General features: G+C 50.0%; 1 protein-coding gene across 1 annotated transcript; it reads right to left on the reverse strand.

Annotated features, from left to right (window-relative positions):
• Positions 1-10,353: 10,353 nt before the first annotated feature.
• LOC135882085 (serine protease inhibitor Kazal-type 6-like) lies at positions 10,354-14,881 on the reverse strand. Its single transcript, XM_065408860.1, has 5 exons — positions 14,821-14,881; positions 13,646-13,723; positions 12,187-12,212; positions 11,090-11,205; positions 10,354-10,399 (listed from the first exon to the last, which is right to left on the reverse strand). Exons 1-5 carry the CDS (start codon positions 14,879-14,881, stop codon positions 10,354-10,356), a joined length of 327 nt encoding a protein of 108 aa, XP_065264932.1.
• Positions 14,882-20,354: the final 5,473 nt, after the last annotated feature.

The following is a 20,354-nucleotide window of genomic DNA, read 5'->3' on the forward strand; positions in this document are numbered from 1 at the left end:
GGCGGATGTGGCTGTCTGGTCTGCACTGGGCTCTTGATGCTCTGCTCCCTCAGTAAACCCCACAGACAGAGCCCCGCTATATATAGGGTGTCGGAGAACCCACCTTCATTGTGACATCATCCTAAATAGTCACTCACAACTCCGGCAACCGGAAACAAAGCTCTCGAGGGGAATGTGAAACTGTAAACAATGTTTCCTCCACAAGAAGTTTCCAGGATAAGTTGAAGGAGGTTACAAGTCACACCCTTGATTTAGTGAATAATGGAGTAGTTATGTGGGCTGAGTGCTCACCATGGGGACATGGCCACCCAAACCTGGATATGCCTGTTTGTCATGACTGCGAGTGCAGAACATATTGGTCATGCTGCACGTTAGAGGCACTGATCCAACCAAGCACCTGACATTTACCATGTTTCCAGCCTCTTTCGGCCAGACTCTGCAGTAGGTCCCAGCAGCAGGGGGCAAAGCTGAACGTAAGCGACTGCCATGCTGTCCTGATCTTGCAAGTATTCTGCCCGGAGCCGGTGCCTGGCTTAGTTTAGAGGAGCTAGAGGGCAGGTCTAACTCATTCCACCGGCCTGTGACCCCAAGAAGCCGTTTCCAATGTCGTGAGATTCCAGGATCTTGGTTCAGTCCCTTTCCCCGGCTGTGCGCCCTGCGGCAGCTGCAGTGATGGGCTGACCCAGGAGTTGATTGGGCACCTCGAGATCCCCGTGCACAGGGGAGATGCTGCTGTGCCCAGCAAATCCATCGTTAAGGCAGCTTTGCGATGGTGCCGTGCCATTAAACTGCCAGAACTCAGGGGAGGCTCTGACTCTGAGCCCAGCTCCCTGCTCAGCCAGACGTGAGAAAATCCCATCAGCATCTTCTCTCGAGCCAGCCGGCTTTCGGGAGATGCTCTTGCCTTTGGGTCTGCACCAGCGACTCAGCCCTGTGCTCCAGTCTGCTGGGCCACTTTGTGGGAGAGGTGTAGCCCAGTGTTGACTTAGGGTCCAGCCCTGCATGGCGCTGGGCACCCTCGTGAGGAGCTGAGAGCTATTTAGGACCAAACCAATCATACTAATATGAATGACTATCTCCCTGGACTGATCCTGCTCACCTTCACCATGGCAGCATGAATGCTACATTAAAGGTTGGGACTTACCAGCTGGGGCTATCTAAGTCCCCCAGTGCAAGTGGAAGGACATAACCAGAGATTTTTTTCCAGCAGTTTCCAGTCTAATGTTCTATCTTTCCGTGTTGATGCCCCTTGAGTCCTCAGTCTCCAGCAGCCCAGTGGATAGCAATTCTTTGGAGAGGAAAGTGTCTTTTGCATGTAATTCCTCTTCTCCATATGTTATAGTTTGACTGCACAACTTCCTTTCTTCAGAGTTGGGAGGAGAGATATTTTGGGTGTCAAAGTCCACGTCCTAGAGGTGGTATGGGAACTGTAGAGAGATCTTAACTTCACTCCCTTCCAGGAATTGAAGCAGGGCTTCCTAGGAGATGCTGAGGTACCGGCGGTGTGTCTGTGCACATGGCACAACTACCAGTACCTCTTGGGGCATTCTTGGAGAATGGGGAGGGAATTCCTGCTTGTCTCCCATTAGAAGCTCAAGACCCAATGGACTCCAATACCATGGTGATGGGCAGGATGCAAATGTCTAGGCTTGATAGACAGATGGACAGACAGAGAGACAATTCTTCCAGGAAAAAAATCAAGATGGTGTCCAGAAGAGAAGGCGAAAGAGGAAGAGTTCATCATGGTGAGTAACTGGTGGCTCTTAGACACCCCATCTAACCTGCAACTTTGCATCGGAGACTGCAGATGATGGTCTCTTGGTGTCATGGGAATAGTTGGGAGAGCTCCTCTACAAATGGTGTCTCCATCGGTACAGCAAGTTGAAGGATGTTCTTGTGAGTTGCTCTTCTTGTTTATTTCTAGCTAAGAGGAGCAAGGGAGGGCAGCTGGTGGTTAAGTACAAGCATAGTAGATGCTTCTCCTACTCAAGTTTCATGCCTTCACAGAGGCCAAATTGGTACTTGGCATAAAGCCATTGTAGCCACTGTCATGTCAAAATGTGCATGGCATCAAGATGGAGCTGTGTGCCATCTCAGCTTCTGGCCATGTAATGGAGCGTTACACGCTTGACGGTATTGGGCAGCTCCTCAAAACGTGCAGGCCCTCTGGATTTCAGCCTCTGTTTTGATGTGTATGGCAAACCCATTAAAACATGCCCTGCCTTGACTCCCTCGGGGTACCTTTTGACAGACACAGGAAGCCTATCCAAATATGTCCTGCCCTGGTTTTCACTCTCAGCGCCAACAGGCCAGAGTCGGATGCATTTACTGAGCCAGAGACCTTCAGCTTCAATCGCCCTTGCTGAGGACATTTGGAAATTAGGAGAGAACACGGAAGAGATTTGTGCTGTTTCAATGAATCCATAAGAGCAGAGCGGGGTGCCCGTTAAGGCTGGTTGAGACATCAACGTGCCTCACACACACTTTTAAAATAAGGAAATGGAATGTGAGGGCAAGCAACACCCCACACACACACCCCTACTCCTCTACCCAGCGACACAGGCCTCATTGCTAGCACCAACACCATGGGCCCCAGAGAATGCAGCGCGCCCAACCATCCCTTCTTCACAGCCCCGCCCTGCTCAAAGATCTTCTGGGACACAACACAAACATTCCCCGGCTAGCAAAACCCATTCCCCATGCCCCTCGCTCTGCTTGGGTTCAGATGAACCCAAGAGAACATTACAGGCGAGGCGTATGACAAAACACTGTTGTATTCCTCTTCTTAGCGGCTCTAAAAGGCATTCACATGCTGCACCAGAGAATGGAAGGAGCCAGCATTAACCACTTTCTCTGCTGGCTAACAAGGACACAGAAAGACTCAAGTTCTATTGAATAAGGTTCTTCTTTCTAAAACCCTACCTGCTCTTACCCTGCGTCAGACAGCCGGCGTTCAGATAAAGTCTGGGTTCCATGGTGTGGACAAATTGTCTGGGGTCTGGATGAGAGGGGCTTCCTGGGGGTTTCACCCCCATCTCCCACAGCTCCCATATCTCAGCTCATGGCACTACCCCTGCACTGGTGCCGTGTGCTTGGGTAAGTGGGAAATGCCTGTGGAAACGGAGAGCAAAGTGCAGGGGGAGGACAAGGCCTGACTGAGATCTCAATTCCCAACGTACCTGCGTGCACTCCCTGCACACGCTCGCTCCTCGTGGTTAGAGCGCTTGGGTCATGCTCAGTAGCAAAATGGGCATGTTTTCCTGCAGTGCACGTTTTTGTCATGACGTCTCCTCTCCTGGCCTGTTCTGCTCTGGTGACGTTTTTATAAACTTTGGGAAAAGTTCCCCTACCATGGGAGAGCATCTCAGCAAAGGTTTAAGAGCATTCTCGGCTCCACTAGCAGCGATAAGTATATTTCAAAGACGACAAGCAAACCCCATCTTTTAAAAGGCACCGGATTAAATACCCTGCCAGCGTTTCCCATCAAAGGCGAGGAGAGATGTGTGACAGCGGGTAATCAAGCCAAACTCCAGGGGTGTGGTGCTTTGCTGCTCCTCATGCTGCCATCCCTCTGGCAACCACACCCACACCTCTGCCTCTGATGATAGCATCCTGGAGTCTCCACTGACTCATGCTCCTTCTAGGAGTGGCTTCATTTCTACTCTGCCTATATGCTAGGCAAAGGAGCAGGAACGCACTGAGGCGGAGAAAGGAGGGGTTAAGGCTCCTGGTCTCCTTCTCCTCTTTTCCCCACCTTCAGAAGGGGGGAAGCCACATCCCGCTATCTCTGGCAGAGACAATGGCTGAGTGTCCTGCCATGTATCTTTGCTGATTCCCAGAACTCAGGCTGAAGTGCAATGCAGCGGAAAGTTCCTTCACCTGTTCTCTAGCAGGCTCACTCACTGTCCCCATCTCATCCTCCAACTGATTCCTTCAACCCTTCCCGCAGAACCAGAGGAGATGGCGCTGGAAACAACCCCTTCCGTAGCTTCTGCAGAGGCTGGAAGAGTTGTGACCGTGATGAATTCCTCATTAGAACAGAATGAGCAAAGCCTGTCCCAACTAGCAGACTTCACAGAAACAACGGACACACTTCAGGAGCCCATTGAACGCGGCCCTGCTACTTAGCTGAATGGAAATTGGGGGGCGGGGGAGAAAAGCTCCAAAGAGGTTTGGATGGGGGTAACACTGATTTGGGTTGGGGATGTGAAATGGCCAGACAGAAAAACACATGGAAATATATGTAAACAGCTAACCTGGTATCATTTGTCATTTCTTTCTTTCAAATAACTCATTCAGTGTGTCAGCATATTACACTCCATTGGAACAATGCGCAGAGCTGAGATGGGGTGTTGTTATGCTGGAAGATGTTAATAGCAGCCATCAATCACAGAGCTGGTTAAAACCAGTGGGTGTGCTAACCACCCTTCTTTCAGGTTCCATGGAAGGAGCAATTAAGCCCCTTGAGGCCATGAAATAATAGGAGGCCACTGCCCAAGGCACTGGGCCACATGGCAAGATCTGATCAGCGCTAAGCCATGTGGGTCAAGGGGTTTCCCTAAGACTGGTTGCAAATGCAGGGATAAGGGGATGGATTGGTTGTAGCTCTGTGCATGTGTGAGAAAGAAAACCAGAAGCCAGCGAGGGAAGCAGTATTGAGAGTTGTCCTGAGTGGGAGCAGAGGACAGAGCACCTTAGGGTACATGGCTGGATGGAGGGGCAGGCTTGGAAACTGAGGAAGGAAACTGCCTGTTGCTGTTTGCTTCTACTGAGCGAAACAGGACTCTGTAGATTATAAATAAACAGGATCGCACCAAAGAAATAGCTGACTAATATAATCAATTTCTCCACCTAAACAGAAACAACCTGACAAGGCCCTGAATATTGGTTAACCACTTGGGCCAAGAGGGCAACAGTACATTCTGAGACAGGAGAAATCAAGCATCTCTTGAAAGGTGAATGAGTCTGAGAAGAATCTGGATCAGTGCTTTTCAATCTGTGGTCTGTGAACCGGGTTCACAGACTATGTCTAAGATTAGCAAAGGGATCCTCACCCCAATTCGAAAATTTTTAGGGGTCGGCAAATGAAAAAAGGTTGAAAACCACTGCTCTAGATCAATATCATCAGAAGGGCGGAATGGGTGTGGGTGTTCGAAAGGGAAAGAGAGAGAGAAAGTTTTGTAAACAGAGAACAAGGAGCAGTGACTCACCACAGAGCATTTAACTGAGCCCGGGAAGCCAGACGAAAATTGGGTGTTGCCTGTCTCCTTTGAAATATAATGATTCCTGTTCAGAGATGAGCTGCCCCTCAAATCTTTGCTGGGACATTGTATGATGACAGGGAAGCATGTCCAATATTTATAAAAAACGTACTCAAAGCCGAAGAGGGGATTTATCCCAGAATATAGCCCCATTGCCTGTGGGAGGGTGCCTTTGGAATCAGTTATAACCATGTGGCAGGAGCAAATGGAATATTGCCATTAGGAGTTGGGTCAGGCAAACCTCCAGAGGCTCGTGTGGATGAGATTAGGGCTAGTTGGGAATTTTTTAATTAAATGTTTTTTTAATTGGAAAATGCCAATTTGTCAAAAACAAAGTTTTTCAGGGGAAAGGGTCAGTGTAGATGAATTTCCTAACTTGAAAAAAATGTTGAAAACCAAACAGATTTTGAAATTGCTGAAACACACCAGTTAGACATGTTCTAACTGAAACCAATGGAGGTTCATGCTCAGCTTGTGTGAACTGCCAAACCCGCTGGTCCAAAGTGAATGATTGTGGCCAGTGCCTCTGCCCTCAACTATGTGTAAATGTTTGAGATTGCTGCCTCTTCTGACATCAACGTCACCTCCCTTCTGAATGACCTGCAGAATTCCTGGGCCACACAGGTCAGTTCCTCAGAGTCTGGTTTACTCCAAGTGTAACTTGCTTTTTTTTACACCAGGCCTGGAACAGAGGTGGTCACAAACAGCATGCAGGCAATCCTCTATACCCAAAATCCCAGCTCACACTCATATACCTGGTTCCTAGGAAGATTCTCAGTCCTAAGAATTGCCTCTAAATATAGAACAAATAAAGCAGAGAGCAAACTCTGTGCTGTCTGCCAGAGCTTCTCACAAAGGGTCACTTCATAAAAAAGTGACAACATAACTGTAGTTCTTCAAAGACTAAAAACTTGCTCACTCCCTAAGAAAAGAACACGCATGTCTATGTGTAGTGGCCTTTTGAAACCACCAGCCGTATAAAGTGAGACAGAGTCTTGAAAGGCAGTGTGGTCTAGAAGGAAGAACACAGACCTCCTGAGTTCAAATCCGACTCTTCCACTCATGCACTGTGTGCCCTTGGATGAGTCACTTCTTTCTGTCTCAGTTTCCCCATTTGTGTAACATGGATGCTTTGAGAGTGTGTTAGCTAGTGCTTGGAACATAGAAAAATGCTAATCAGTATCATGTGTCATGGGGCCAAATTCATCCCATGCATATGCTGGATTTACACCAGGTATAATTCAACCCATGCCTGAATCTAATACCGGCAGAGTGATGGGAAGTGAGCAATATCTTTTCTGGTAGGTTGTCTGGTGGCGGATTACAGTGAGGAAACTCAGAGAGGCACTCAACAAAATTCACCTTCTGTGATCTCTGCAGTTGGGGATTGGAAAACACAGCTGCTGGTGACCAGTTAGAAGAGATGGACTGGTACCAGCCAACTGATTCATATCACAACGGGACATGTTCCCCTCTTTGTGTGATGTGTCAGACTTAACATGCAATAGGGAAACTGCCATATTCCTGCAAGCAGGGTGGAGCATGGATGTGTGTGTAGAACAGAGCTTCATGTAACCAGAGAACCACCACACCCCACCTCCCTCAGCTTCTTTTAGTGCTGGAGATTTTCACCGTCCATCCCACCCTCTTGATGTTAATTGAGCCCTGGGGTAAGCAGGTGTATCTTCAATGCTGCACTCACTCCAGGAATCAGTTTGGCCCATAATGAGTACAAACCCTGCAGAATTAAATGGGGGATGGTGTTAAGTGATAGGATCAACCACTTAGGGTAACCCATTCTTACAATCACCTCCTGTCACCTGTGGGACGCTGGTGCAATCACAGACCCTGCAAGCTTGTCTATTAACTCCCACTGGATGCCTGCCATGGATCTGACCAGAGGCAGGCTTCCCCAGCTGTGCAGACTGCATTGCAATCACTCCGCAAAGCAGCCAAAAAGCTTCAGGGGCAGGGAGTCCATCTAAACAGGGAGAATGTTCATTTGAGGTGCCGAACCTTGAGCGAGGACTGGAAAGTTAGTGCTTATTCGCTTTTATTCATTTGTTTTTTATGTTCTCAAACTTGCTTACAGAAAAGTAAAAGTTTGAACACAGCAGCAGTACATAAGGGAAAGCTATCTGAATGATCCTGTATTAAGTAAGCCCTAGTTATAGTGGGCAACCATTTTGGAGACCCTAATGATGAGTGTCAACAAAAATCCTGGGCTAAAATGTGTTTTCCTGCTTTACCTTACTAACGATACCTCTAGGGAAAGTCCATCCCATAATTTCTTCCTTCTACTCTAATAAACGTGGCATGCATGATGTTCATTTACATTGGTTGCCACACTGAGATTCATTTTGGCTTTTAAAAATTGCACTAACAAGAGCCAAATACAGAATAATTATCAAATTCCAAAGTGTCCTAGAACAATGTTGTCTGCGTGGTGCAGCCGGATATTCCAGCCTGAAAGGTATGCTCAGGGGGGAAAATGCAGGGATATTTCTGGGAAGGGATCTCATTAGGAGACATGTTAACATCAGTGGTATGATAGAGCATACAGCATGTGAACTTAGGATCCCCATAAGTGTGCCTTGGCTGTCTGTCTGTCTGTCTGTCTGTCTGTCTAGCTATCCGGAGGCATATAAAGGGTGAGGCATATTTTGAGAGGAGTTGGCAAATGTGGGAAGAATCCAGTATAGCGTGTTGGAAAAATCTGGCAAGTTTAAACATAGTGTCTGGGACAAAATACCGTCAATCTGCTTACATTTGGGATTGCTGGCTTTGCTTGACATATCAGGATCACTGCAGTCGCTGGCTGGATGCTTCCTAAGACTGCGTGAAATGGCAAAGTCTATACAAATCTCAGAGCAGATGGGACTTGCCATAAAACAAGCTGCCATTCAATGTGCTAAGTGTATTGCCCCCCCCCAAAAAAATATTTGTTCTGAATTGTAACAGCGATGCCTGAACAGAAGGGATAGCGTCAGAGTGAGTGTTATGGACAAGCAGCCAGCAAGTTATGGACAGCAAGTCAGAGGTCAGATTGCGTTCAGCTAAATGGCCCAAAGGTTTGGACGCTTGTCTGAATTAGGGGCTCAAACAGTGGTGTGACAGTGGAAACGGATTGCTGCCAGAGTCTCTTTCTTCTATCACTGAACAAGGCACTGTGAGTAGAGGGATTACCCTGACAGCCACTCTCTCCTTCGACTTCCCTGGCCAGCTTCTGCCCAGAACCAGCCCTAGCCCCCTCCTGCCTGCCTGCCTTCCCACTACAGATTTAAAGGAACAGCAGCACACATATCCCTCCCTCCCACCAGCTTCTTTACCTCTTTGTAGTAAAGAGCTTCCTAATCTTGCCCAAGATACAGAGGCTGTCCACTCCCTGTCCCTGGCCTAAGGAGTTGCATATACAACCCAAAGCTGCGCCGACCCCTTCTTGCGGCTGTAAATGGGAGCTGTCCCAGAGCAGCCCCTCATGGCATAGGACAGTCCTGCAGGCACCCTGCCTCAGTTGCCCTCAATTCCAAAAATAATCCACTTACACCCTGAGTCTTTAAGAACAATAGTTCCCCTCTTTCAGGAGCTAGCTTATTCTGATTAACTAGCTCCCCTGTTAGATTCAGGGTTTCACAGCCCTCCTTCCTGGGCTATGCCCTAGCTGAGTTGTTCCTCCTGGGAGGGGAAGGGGACTTAGCAGCTTCCTCCTTTAATAAGCTTAGAACCTCTTTCTGGGTCACCCTCCCCACACCTGCTCCTCAGGTGCTTGATTCTACCCAGCTGAGTGTAAGAGCCCCAAGCACCTGTCTGCACTGCCTGGGGGAGGGGAGCTTTGCCCTCTCTCCCTACAAGGCTTTTGGTCCCAGATCCTCAAAGGCATACAGGCCCCTAACTCCCACCAAAATTCCCATGAGGATCTGCCCAGATTTAGGCCCCACTGTGATCCACAACCCCCCACTCAGCTGCCGCCTACTCTTGCAGGTGCCTAAACTCACTCGGCACCTACGTTTCCATGCCTGGGCACATCCTGCAGCCCCAGACCGGTGCCTGTCCCCCTATCTCCTGCCCAGCCCCCGGTGTGAGCCCCAAGCCGGGGGGAGGCCTGTCTCGCCTGTGGGGCATGGTTCAGCATGCCTAACTCCACACAAAACAGCTGGGGCGAAGGGGACCTCCCTCGTAAGCACTAGCCCAGGTGTGAGGGTCTCACCTGGGATGTGGGGGAACCATGCTGAATTGCCCCGTCTGCCAGATGAGTAGAGGGGTTTGAACAGGGGGTTCCCACCTTTGAGACAGGGCCCTTAGTCTCTGGACTATGGGCTGGTCTGATGTGAGGCTGCCTCAGTTTCCTATGTTAAAGTTGCTCCACTTTGTATTAACTATGAATTGGGCCAGAGAGAGAGAGACTGACTCTGTAGTTAGGACCTTCCCTGGTCTGAGAAGTGGGGAACCCCGGTTCAAATCCCCTTTGCTCATCAAGCAGTGGAGGGAATTGAGCCAGGGTCTCTCTCTCTCTCTCTCGTTACCATTGTATCTGCTCACAATCTTTAGTGGTAAGACAAGACACCCATCGTACAGATGGGGAACCGAGTCACAAAGTGACTTGGCCAAGATCACACAGGGAATATGTGGCAAAGGTGAGAATTATTAACACCTGTCCAGCCAGGTCCTAGGCGAGCTGTTCTCTCAGAGACACTGATGTAGGACTTAATCAACTGGTGCCACAGCCCTGGGTGTGGTTCCTGCTCTGTTTTTGATGTACTTGTCATTTTCTTCTCTAGAAAAGGAAATGTGATGCTGTAGTACAGTAATCTCCCATAAATTGGGCCCCCTGGTGCACATTGCTAGTATTACACACTATTCTCAGGCACTGTCTCACTTCAGCCCTTCTCTGTTTGTTTGTGATGGAAAAAGGAAAGAGTCAAAAAATTCTGCTGAGTTCACTTTATTGGACAAGCAAATTGGAGACACTGTCGTCCCCAGCAGCTCCCGGGGAGAGGGTGTGTGGAGACCGTGGCTGGGAGCAGGGATCTGCAGCGGTTGGTGGAGAGCGAAAGCAGAAGGGCAGCTTTTAACACTCAGCAGCGAGGAGGCTTCAGCATTTTCCAAGATGCTCCAATCGAACACTTCCCTGACTTCTCCTATAAAAGGAGCAAAACAGACTCAGGCACTGCTGGGGATAAGAGACGTTCAACTCCGTGCCACAGACACAAGCTAGGACCTGGCGCCTGGGAACAGCCCAGTCTGTCTCAGACACAGGCCAATTCCTGATGTGTCAGAGGAAGGTTCAAGCCCCTTTTTTAACTTCTTGCCTGAGGCAGAGCGGTCTGGACAGGAGGGGGCTCTGGCTTTTCCTTTAGGGTTTTAGACCTTGTTCCACAAAGACAGTCAGTCTGAGCCCATTCAAACTTTGAATTAACATTTTTGCCGTGGGGCAGGTGGCTCCCACAGCCCTGGAAACCCTGTAGACCCCTCTCTTGATGTTCTCAGAGGTGCAGTTCACCCCTTGCGGAGGTGTGGCAGAAGAGGCCGGGCACCAAGGCAGTTCACAAAAGAAGGCTCAGGAGGGACTGAACTGCGGGCACAGGCTGTATGCCAACTCCCTGCATGCCTGGATTTCATTCAGGGAGCAGAAACAGCTTCCAGTGAATTTTGATTCCTCCGGGTCTGCTCTGGGTGAGGCGCTTCACTGAAAAAACTTCTCACTGGGCCAGAATTATAGACTGGTCCATAGAAGCAGAAGCAAAATGGAGAGAGAGCCTCCCTCCTGGGAAGAAAATCAGGAAGTCAGAGCAGCTCTACTCATTTTAGTGACTGTTGCTCCCACTTACTTGACGGCCTTGCAGAAGGAACATTTGTTGCCGTATGTCATGCCATCAGTGCCACAGTGGGGGTTGGACTCCCTTGTGCAGTACGTGCCGTCGTCCATGAACTCCTTGCAGTCAAGCTGCAAAAGTAATAATAAAACCCATTAAAACTCCTTCCCCCCCCCCCCTTCGTTTTCCTCCACGGCTCTGATAATCGATTGACTCGCTTACTCTAGTCTTTCTACTGAGAGGAGTTAAAACAGCAGCAAGGGCGCTGCCTGCTCCCTGGAGAGAGAGATCCTTCCACGACCAACAGATGTGGCTTCAGAAGGAGCATCTCCACAGGGCTGTAACCACCTACTTATCAAGAAGAAATTCTGGTTTCCCAAACAGGTTGGCCCTGTCATGTCAGAAGCAAATAGATATCAACACTCTTAACACCAATCAGCCTCCAGTGCGGCTAGCTCCCTGCGGCTCGGAGCCAGACTGTCCCAGCTGAATGCACCGACCTTTCCGAGGCACTCAGAAACTGGGTGAACAAGCTCAAGTCATGCAGCTTCCGTTTGTTAGGAAAGGTTAAGACAGGCATCGGTATAACATAACTCTCGGTACCTTCCCACCGGATGGACAAGCGAATTAGAGTTTGTGAATGTCTCCAACATGACAGTGAGTCAATTGGATTCTAATCGCATCGTACAGCTGGTCTGGCTTTGGTCACCTTCCAGTAATTGACTCTGCTATTGGGACATACATAGCCTTGGTAGTATCTACCTGCAGTGTCTCTCTCCTGGGAGAAGACTGGGCAGTGGGGCTAGAGTGAAAAGGAGCAGTGTGACTCTGCTCTGGGATACATTCTGCCTACACTGTGGTGTGCTGAGTCTGCTCAGGTCTCATCACATGGACAGTCCATCTTGTGGGTCTGCCTGTGTCCCACAGCCCAGCTATATAATTGCATCCCATACACAAGGCTACATTGCCATGAGCGCTGGGAGAGCCTGGAAGCTCCAATCACTTCCCCCTTTTTTTTTAGGGTTTTCCAGGGCCTGAGCTATTCCTTACAAAGCCATGTCTCCGGAATTGGGAGAAAGTGCAAAGTCAGAAGCAGAAACAGTTGCACTAACCTGGCCCCCATCTTTACTGGCCACATCTGGAACAAAAACACAGAGAGACAAGGTTTTACAAAGCCACCAACTATCTGAGAGAAGCTGAGTGAAAGTTGAGTCAATTTACAAAAAATCTTGAAAGTTACAATATTTTCCTTAATATGATCTGCTGCAGTACAGGCTGTGTGTGGGGGGAGGGGAGGGTTAGTCAATCAATGATCGGAATTGTTGTGCAGGATTTTATTAATTGACCAGAAATATTAAGTGACTTATTACAACTACTCAGCTGTTGCATTGCATCATGGGTACATTCATCAAACTCCTTGGGGTGCTAGCTAACCCCTGCGGCAAGACAGTGATTGCAGCAGCGCTCAGCAGGCAAAGGGTTAAAAGGGAAGTTAAAAAAATATATTTTAAGCTACGTGAGCGTTTTAGGTTGCAGCAGGTCTGAATAACTAAAGATGGCTGGTGTTGTCTGTGGCTTCTGAGGGCATGGAGCGGAGACACGGTCCCTGGTAGGGGGATGGAAAATTAGCCAGTCCGGGTGGTAATTAGCCAGTGCTGGTGATCCGCTTTAGACTCCTGGTCAGTCCTGTAGGCAGCAGTTCATCCCATGACTGCTTCATCCGGGTCAGGACACAGGGAGACCCTGTGCAGGGATACTGAGCAGGACTTCCTGAGCCAGCCAGGAAGAACCATAGCAGCTGTCTGTTTCCGTCAGCCGCAACAGACAATCGATCCCCTTTCTGTTTCCTCAGCCCCAGACAGCCTGCAGTCAAGCTCGAGGTGAGTCCGTATCTCCAGCTGGGGGACATTGCAATGGCTTTAAGGAGGAACCTCCCAGCTGGGGGGTAGGTTAATGTAGGCTCCTGGGGGTCTAGGTCGTGCACTCGGTGGGGGCTCGGTCTCAGGGCAGCTCCAGTTTCGCCTCCCGCAAGGCAGGGCCGCCATCGCCACTCGCGGCTGCTTCCCCGCTGTTGCCAGGTTAGCACTTTTGTCGTTAGCTCTGGTGACTGTTTGGCCTGCTTGAGCTTCTTCCAGCTTTGCTGCGACGCGACATGCCACGAAACTGCCGCTTGTAATGAAATCGGGCGACTTTGGCTAGATCTTGTGACAGAATCACTACGTCGGCAACACTGGGGAAGGCAGAGCTGGGGGGGCGGGGAGGGATGCTTGGGGGAGCAGGGGCGATGCCAAGTGGGGCTGGGGTTAGGCAGGGGGAGGGCACAGGAGAGAGCAAGGGGGTGTTGGGTAGGGAGAGGGCAGAGGGTATTTTGGGTGTCGGGGGAGCAGGTGGGCTCCGTGAGGGGCCTCTGGAGGGTCCCCATTCCCTCACGGGGAGCTGAGTGGCTCTGGTGGGGAGGCAGCCCTGGGCTGCTCCCGGCTGCCGGCCCCGGAGAACTCGGCTGCGGGGTGCTTCTCTGGGACAGACTATGCAGTGTCGGCCTTACCCCGCCCCTCTCGGGGTTTTCTGTACCTGGAGGAGCAGGTCCCGGTGGAAGGGGCTCAGCCTGGCTGGAAGGTGGCCGATGTGAGCAGGAGATACGGCGGCTCTCTGCTCCGGAAGGAGAGACGGCAGCTAAGCCCGGGTCTGGACTCTGGGGGGGGTCCTCCGGGCCCCAGGGAGACCCCCCCACCCCTAGACCCAGCTCTCCACTACAGAAGGAGAGACAGCGGCTAGGCAATCAGAAGTACTGGCACGACACGGGCACTGCCCTGACACCCCTCCTCCCCGGGCTGCCAAGGACTCAGCATCTCAGGACACCCATGCCTGGCACAAGCAGCTTGGCTGGAGCCTCAGCCATCCAGCCGGTCACTCCTGGCTGCCAGGAGCCACTGGTGCACCTGCTCTGCAGGGACCAGCCAGGCTGCCACTCTGCCTCCCCTCCCCACCCAACTGCCCCCTAAATATCCATTCCTGCTTCTCCCCCACCCACCCAGCACCCCCTAGACATCCTAGCCCACTCCCCTCAGAAACCCCAATTACCCATCCACCTAATCCAACCTGTGCTAGCAATTTTTATGCCTCTCCATGTTTTATCACTGCTGCTTCGGGCAGGCTGTGTGGTACTGGGGCCTGTGCTTTAAGGGCTGAGCTTCCCAGAGACAGAGACTGGGCAGGGCATTGTGACAGCCTTGTTGTCATGCCGGGACACACAATAAAGCAGAGCTCTGGAGAGCAGCGTAAGTCCCCACTGATCACTGAACACCACAGGCTGTGTTGACCATAAGCTGCAGTTTATGGCTCTGTGCAAACCTTTGGGAAATTAGCTCAATAAATACTTCGCGTAAAATGTCACAGGTGGAGCGTGACGAGACTCATCAGCTGTGCCCTCAGATGCCTGTTTGGCTTATATAAGACCACAGGGCCTTCTGGTGTCCTCCTCCTCTGGAGCAGGCAGCTCCAGAGCTCTGGTGGATCTCTGCCCTAATTAAGTTTCACTTTGAGCTGGGTGAATAAGCCATGATCAGTCACTTATTCTGTGCCTTTCCCCTCTCTTTGTCCATGCACAGCCTATATTAGCAGAAATCTGTGCTGCATTATTTGCTCAGTTTCCATTTTATCTCACCCCTGACATCCAGTAATCAAGGCTCCCTAGGGCTAGAGATGTTAGCCAGGGCTATGTACAAGCTGCAGGAAGAGTTACTCACCAGAGAAGAAGAAGAAGAAAAGAGACAGGCCGAGTAGCACAAAGAAACCTGTTGTCTTCATGGCTGTTTAATGCAAGGCCGACAGCCTGCTCAGTAGATGTGCTCTCAGCAATAAACCCACAGAGAGTGCTCATGTACCTGCCTCTCCAGCTCTTTATATACACACGGGCACGTTCACATTCCTCACCTGCATTATGAAAACTTTCTCCCTCTCATTTCTCAAGGTTTCTCAAGTAATCATTGGCCCTAGGAACCAGCTGCCGTTCATGAGGCTCCATCCCAGGTGTTAGGAATGTAGCCCTATCCACATCAAACCCAGAGAACTGGGTTAAGTATGCAAGTCACACGCTACGGCTTGTAAATGGCTCCGCCAATGTTAATCTCCCTTTCTCCAATAATCACAGGATTCTCACAAGGGAGAACTTTCAAAGCAGTGACTCAAGAGGGAGGCTGGTAATTGTCCTGGTACGGGGGCCCTTCCCGAGTCCCTGCAGTGGGGTTTTGCAGCGCAGCAGGCTGGCTCTTCAGGGACGTGTAGGAAATGACTCACACCAGGAGAATGGAGTGGGTGTGAAACCAGTTATTTGGTGCACCCTTTCTATTTTTGAAGTCAAGTCTACATTTGTTCAGCTGGGGTGGAGAGAGGCAGCGTAAAGTGACATGATTTCATGGCCGTTTGCGGAGTCCCAGATCAGGCATGCTGATGCTCCTCCTTCAGCTATTTAAACTAGGGCTATACGTTGTTTTTCAGTTATCCTAAAACACGAGAGTACATCCTGGCCCCAGTCCTACCTTAGGTGTCAGCATGAAGGCACCTGCTCTTTGCCCAGCTCTTTCCACTTACTCTCTGTGCAGCCTGGGACCCAACACATACATTCAGTTTGCCCATCTGTACAAAGGGGATAACAAGTCCTTTGAGACAAGAAATATTACGTATCGGTTTCATTTGCCCATCTCAGACAGACAGTTCCATTGAAGACAATGGGGCTTCTTGCGTAAGGCCATAGCAGGGTGAGATCTAGTATCTTTTGGTTCCTGGCACGTGTGTTGTCACACGGTGCCTTTGGATGCAAGCGGTTAGAAGAATCACATTAGCAAGGAAGAGCTATTGTCAGGTCAGTTCAACCAAGAATGGAAAGTGGTTCATGCAGTGCCGCCATTGCTAACGGTTCTGAAAGCCCTCCAAGAGTACAAGGACAGGGGAAAGGATTTCACAATGTAGAAACCTGCCACTGAAATCAGAGGTGGGCTGGATCCAAACCTCAGATCACAGCGCTCCTAAAACAAGGGCAGAGTATTTACCATAGAGTCAGTCACAATTAAATATGTCACGTGTGAACTGCTAAGCCACCTTTGAGCTACCAGGCAATGGTGTTGTGCACTTACAGAGAATATAGGCATACTAACAAAGTCGTTAGTATGACTATCTGCGCAAGGACAGAAGGTTTTTTTGTTTCCTTAGCACCAGCCAGGTCTTCATACAATAAAGCAAAGAGCTGCTCAAAGATAGGTCAGTCCATGATGCCCTCCAATGGGATTTGGGGGTAGAGGCTGAAGTGAAGAGTGCCCCATAACACAAACATTCCCTGAAAAAATCCAAGACAGGTTTGAAATGCATCTGGTTTCGGTGCAGCTAAAAAAACCTGGGTTTGTTAAGTCTTTTGAAATGTAATTATTACTCCTCTGCCAGTGCAGATGCCTCTTAAACATTTGCAGAGACGCTGGACGGTGGCAGAGGAAACTTTGCCAAAGCCTATAAAAATTTCATCAAAGTGGAGCTGGCTAGGACTGGTAAATTACCCTGGTGTCAATCACACGTGATGTTTGTTGAGTGTGTTGTGATAATGTCTATGAAACAAGACATTAAATGATGAAAGTAGGAGGTAAACAAAGGGAATATTTGCATTAAGACACTCGCATACTTGAGGAAAACTACAGCCGCCATGTGTTCTGTCCTTCTAGGTCACCCATCACCATGGCATCTGGGCACCTCGGTTCCTTACAACCCGCCCGGATCAGAGTTTATCCTGTGATGGAGCATGCCTGGATTGAGCAGAACATTAAGAAATGTGCCGTAGGAAACAATCCTGCATGGGCTGAGTGGAGGACTAGACTAGAGGACCAACCAAGTCTTGCCAGCTGAATGATGTTTTTTTTCACCTTTCCCAGCAGCATCTGGAACTGGCCACTGGCCGCTCTGATCCGGTGTGGAAATTCCTAGCTCCCTAATTTGTTTGGGAGCGTCTGACCTGAGAGGGAAGGTTTGAAGACTGAGGGCCAGACTCTCAGCGGGGGAAATGGGTGTAGCCCCACTGAAGTCAGTCTGGCCCTGAGTTCTTACCGCACTGTGGGCAAGTCCCTACAGAGTCAGCCAGTCACGTGGGCGATGGTAGCACAGGTCTCTGAACTGCCTGGTGGTGGCACAGCCGTGTAACCTGCACAGACTAGCTGGGGGCCCGTGCACCGCCGCTCTGCTGACTCACGCACTGCTCTTCCCTGAGCCTCTCGCAGGCCGCACGGGGCCCCGGGCAAACAGTGAACCGGACGCCTGCCTCCCTCAGAACCTGTGATACAGCCGAGGCCAGCGGGGGCACCCCCGGAGTGGCAGACGGGGAGGGCAGCCCTGGCGACTCCTGCCTCAGGTTTGTGATTCAGATTCACAGATTCAACATGATTCACAGTTGGAGAGAGTTCCCTGCCATGCTCATGTCTCCGCTCTTCCCCAAGGAAGCTACACCCCTGTTAGCCGATCAGGAGCCAGGGTAACCCACAGCCCACCTCTCCCCTGTAGACTTGGTGACGGTGCTGCCAAGCACAGGAGGCAGAGCATGGTATAGTGCTTTCCTGAGCAGCCTGCGGGACACTGGCAGCAGAGCCCTGAGCAGACACCGATTCCTCATTTCCCCCACTGGCAATGGCTCCTTCCGTCCATTCTGGCATGACAGCTCTACCTGTTCCCATCGCCTGGGGTGAAGGAACGCTCCAGAAACCACATTTGATATTGCATTGAATTATTGATAAACTGGAAATATGGAGAACGCCAAGTTACTAGGTCTTCTACTGAAAATTGCGTCGTTTTAATGCTGGAAGGAGGGAGACAGCAGCCTAGCCCATGGAGGGAGGAGGCTGGACTGTTGCTATGGCAAGGAATGGAGTGAGCAAGGCCAGGAGGGGGGATTGGAAGTCCCAGACTGGACTCTATGGTGCATGCATCAGCTGCACAGCAAGCAAGTGGAAGGCGGAGAAAGGAAAGAGAGGCGAGAAGGCGTCAGGTCAGGCAGGATGTTGTTGTGATGGGTTGAATCACAGAAACCCCCTTGGGAACTGCCAAATGCTGTGCCAAGACTACTTCTGCTCCTGGTTTCCCTGCCAGCTCGGGACCCCAGCACCCTGTCTTGCTGAGCCAGACACGCCCGTCTGCTCCAGCACAGACCCAGGGTCTGAATTACTTGCCCCGAAGCTGCAGGTTTACCTGAAAACAGCTCACAGAAGTGTTCTCGTCTTTAACACTCAGATGCCCAACTCCCAATGGGGTCTAAACCCAAATAAATCCGCTGTATAAAGCTTATACAGGGTAAACTCATAAATTGTTCACCCTCTAGAACACTGATAGAGAGATATGCACAGCTGTTTGCCCCCTCCCCCCCCAGTATTAATACATACTCTGGGTTAATTAATAAGTAAAAAGTGATTTTATTAAATACAGAAAGTAGGATTTAAGTGGTTCCAAGTAGTAACAGACAGAACAAAGTGAATTACCAAGCAAAATAAAATAAAACACGCAAATCTAAGCCTAATACAGTAATACAACTGAGTACAGATAAAATCTCACCCTGAAAGATGTTTCAATAAGCTTCTATCACAGACTGGACACCTTCCTAGTCTGGGCACAATCCTTTCCCTGGTACAGGCCTTGTTCCAGCTCAGGTGGTAGCTAGGGGATTCCTCATGATGGCTCCTCTCTTTGTTCTGTTCCACCCTTTATATATCTTTTGCATAAGGCAGGAATCCTTTGTCCCTCTGGGTTTCCACCCCCCCACCCCCCACCCTTCTCAATGGAAAGACACCAGGTTAAAGATGGATTCCAGTTGAGGTGACGTGATCACATGTCATTGTAAGACTTAATGACTCCCATCAACCAGGACAATTGACTGCAGATGGCTCTGTTTTACAGTACTTGCAAGTCTTCCTGTATACGTGTGTGCTGGCAAGTGGGTAATGAAGATTGTAAACCACCATTAATGGCCCACCCTTTGCATAATTACAATAGGCCCTCAGAGTTATATTTAATATTTCTAGTTTCAGATACAAGAGTGGTACATTTATACAAATAGGATGACCACACTCAGTAGATTATAAGCTTTGTAATGATACCTTACAAGAGACCTTTTGCATGAAGCATATTCCAGTTACATTAGCATATTTTCATAAAATCATATAGAGTGCACCATCACACCCTCCTTCTGAACTTACTGCCAGTGACTTGGACACTGACCATGGTGGAGGCAGTATACCTAAAATTCATTTTTGAGCTCCCCTCTTGGGCAGACACTCCTGTGTCCCCCAAAAGGGAAAGAGACCCTGATCCAGCTGTTGGCTCACAGCTACCAGCTATGACAGACCTTTCACTGGCCAGCAAAATCCCCCCCTCCCCCCCCCCGCCCTTCACTCAGGTTGAGCTTGCTTCCAGCTACAGAGTCCTTGGGGTCTGTTCCCACCGCAGCAGTCACCAGGACCCCAACTTCCAGATCCAGGATACATGTCTCTGTGCCCCTCTTCCACTCCATTACAGCCAGTTCCTGCTTCTGAGTCTTAATTGATTTGTCTTTTAAGTCCAGGGTTTGCTGGTGGGCAGTCTTTTCCCAGGCAAATTGCACATCAATTTCCATTTGTCTTCCCTTCAGACCGTCACTCGATGAGCTGGGATACCACTGAGAACCCCCTCCTGCCAGAACAGGCACCCCTCCACTCCTGTCTTGCTAAGTTAGGCTACGTATTCACTGGGGGAGTGGGGGGGAGGATCGATTTAAGATACGCAAATTCAGCTACGCGAATAGTGTAGCTGAATTCGACGTATCCGAGCTGACTTACCCCTCTGTGAGGACGGCGGCAAATCGACCGCCGCGGCTCCCCCGTCGACGGCGCTTACTCCTACCTGGGCTGGTGGAGTACGTGCGTCGATTCGGGGATCGATTATCGCGTCCCGACAAGACGCGATAAATCGATCCCCGAGAGATCGATTTTCTACCGCCGATCCGGGCGGGTAGTGAAGAAGTAGCCTTAGACACTCCAGTCAGCTTCAGCACAAACACAGAGGTTGGGCCACACCCGTCTGCAGTTCACTGAAACTGAGATGCCTTCAGCCCAGGGGCTTCTTAGTTAACAGAGACTTTACCAGCGCCCAGTGTTCAGGCTTTCTGGGCAATTTGCAACTTGTATAATTCTAGCTTCTTCTGATCTTTAATCTTATTTATTTTGCTTCCTTTTCTGTCCCTACTTCCCTTACCTGAAATAAACAAACAGAAAATAACAAA

Source organism: Emys orbicularis, chromosome 8 (genome assembly GCF_028017835.1).
Source record: "Emys orbicularis isolate rEmyOrb1 chromosome 8, rEmyOrb1.hap1, whole genome shotgun sequence".
Classification (NCBI taxonomy): domain Eukaryota; kingdom Metazoa; phylum Chordata; order Testudines; family Emydidae; genus Emys; species Emys orbicularis.

Excerpts from the sequence above, each read along its gene's own strand:
- LOC135882085 (XM_065408860.1), bottom strand. The coding sequence starts at position 14,881 with ATGAAGACAACAGGTTTCTTTGTGCTACTCGGCCTGTCTCTTTTCTTC. Across the intron at positions 12,213-13,645 it reads ACCGGGACCTGCTCCTCCAG|ATGTGGCCAGTAAAGATGGG; the intron begins GTACAGAAAACC and ends TTTTTGTTCCAG. Across the intron at positions 11,206-12,186 it reads CCAGTAAAGATGGGGGCCAG|CTTGACTGCAAGGAGTTCAT; the intron begins GTTAGTGCAACT and ends TTACTTTTGCAG.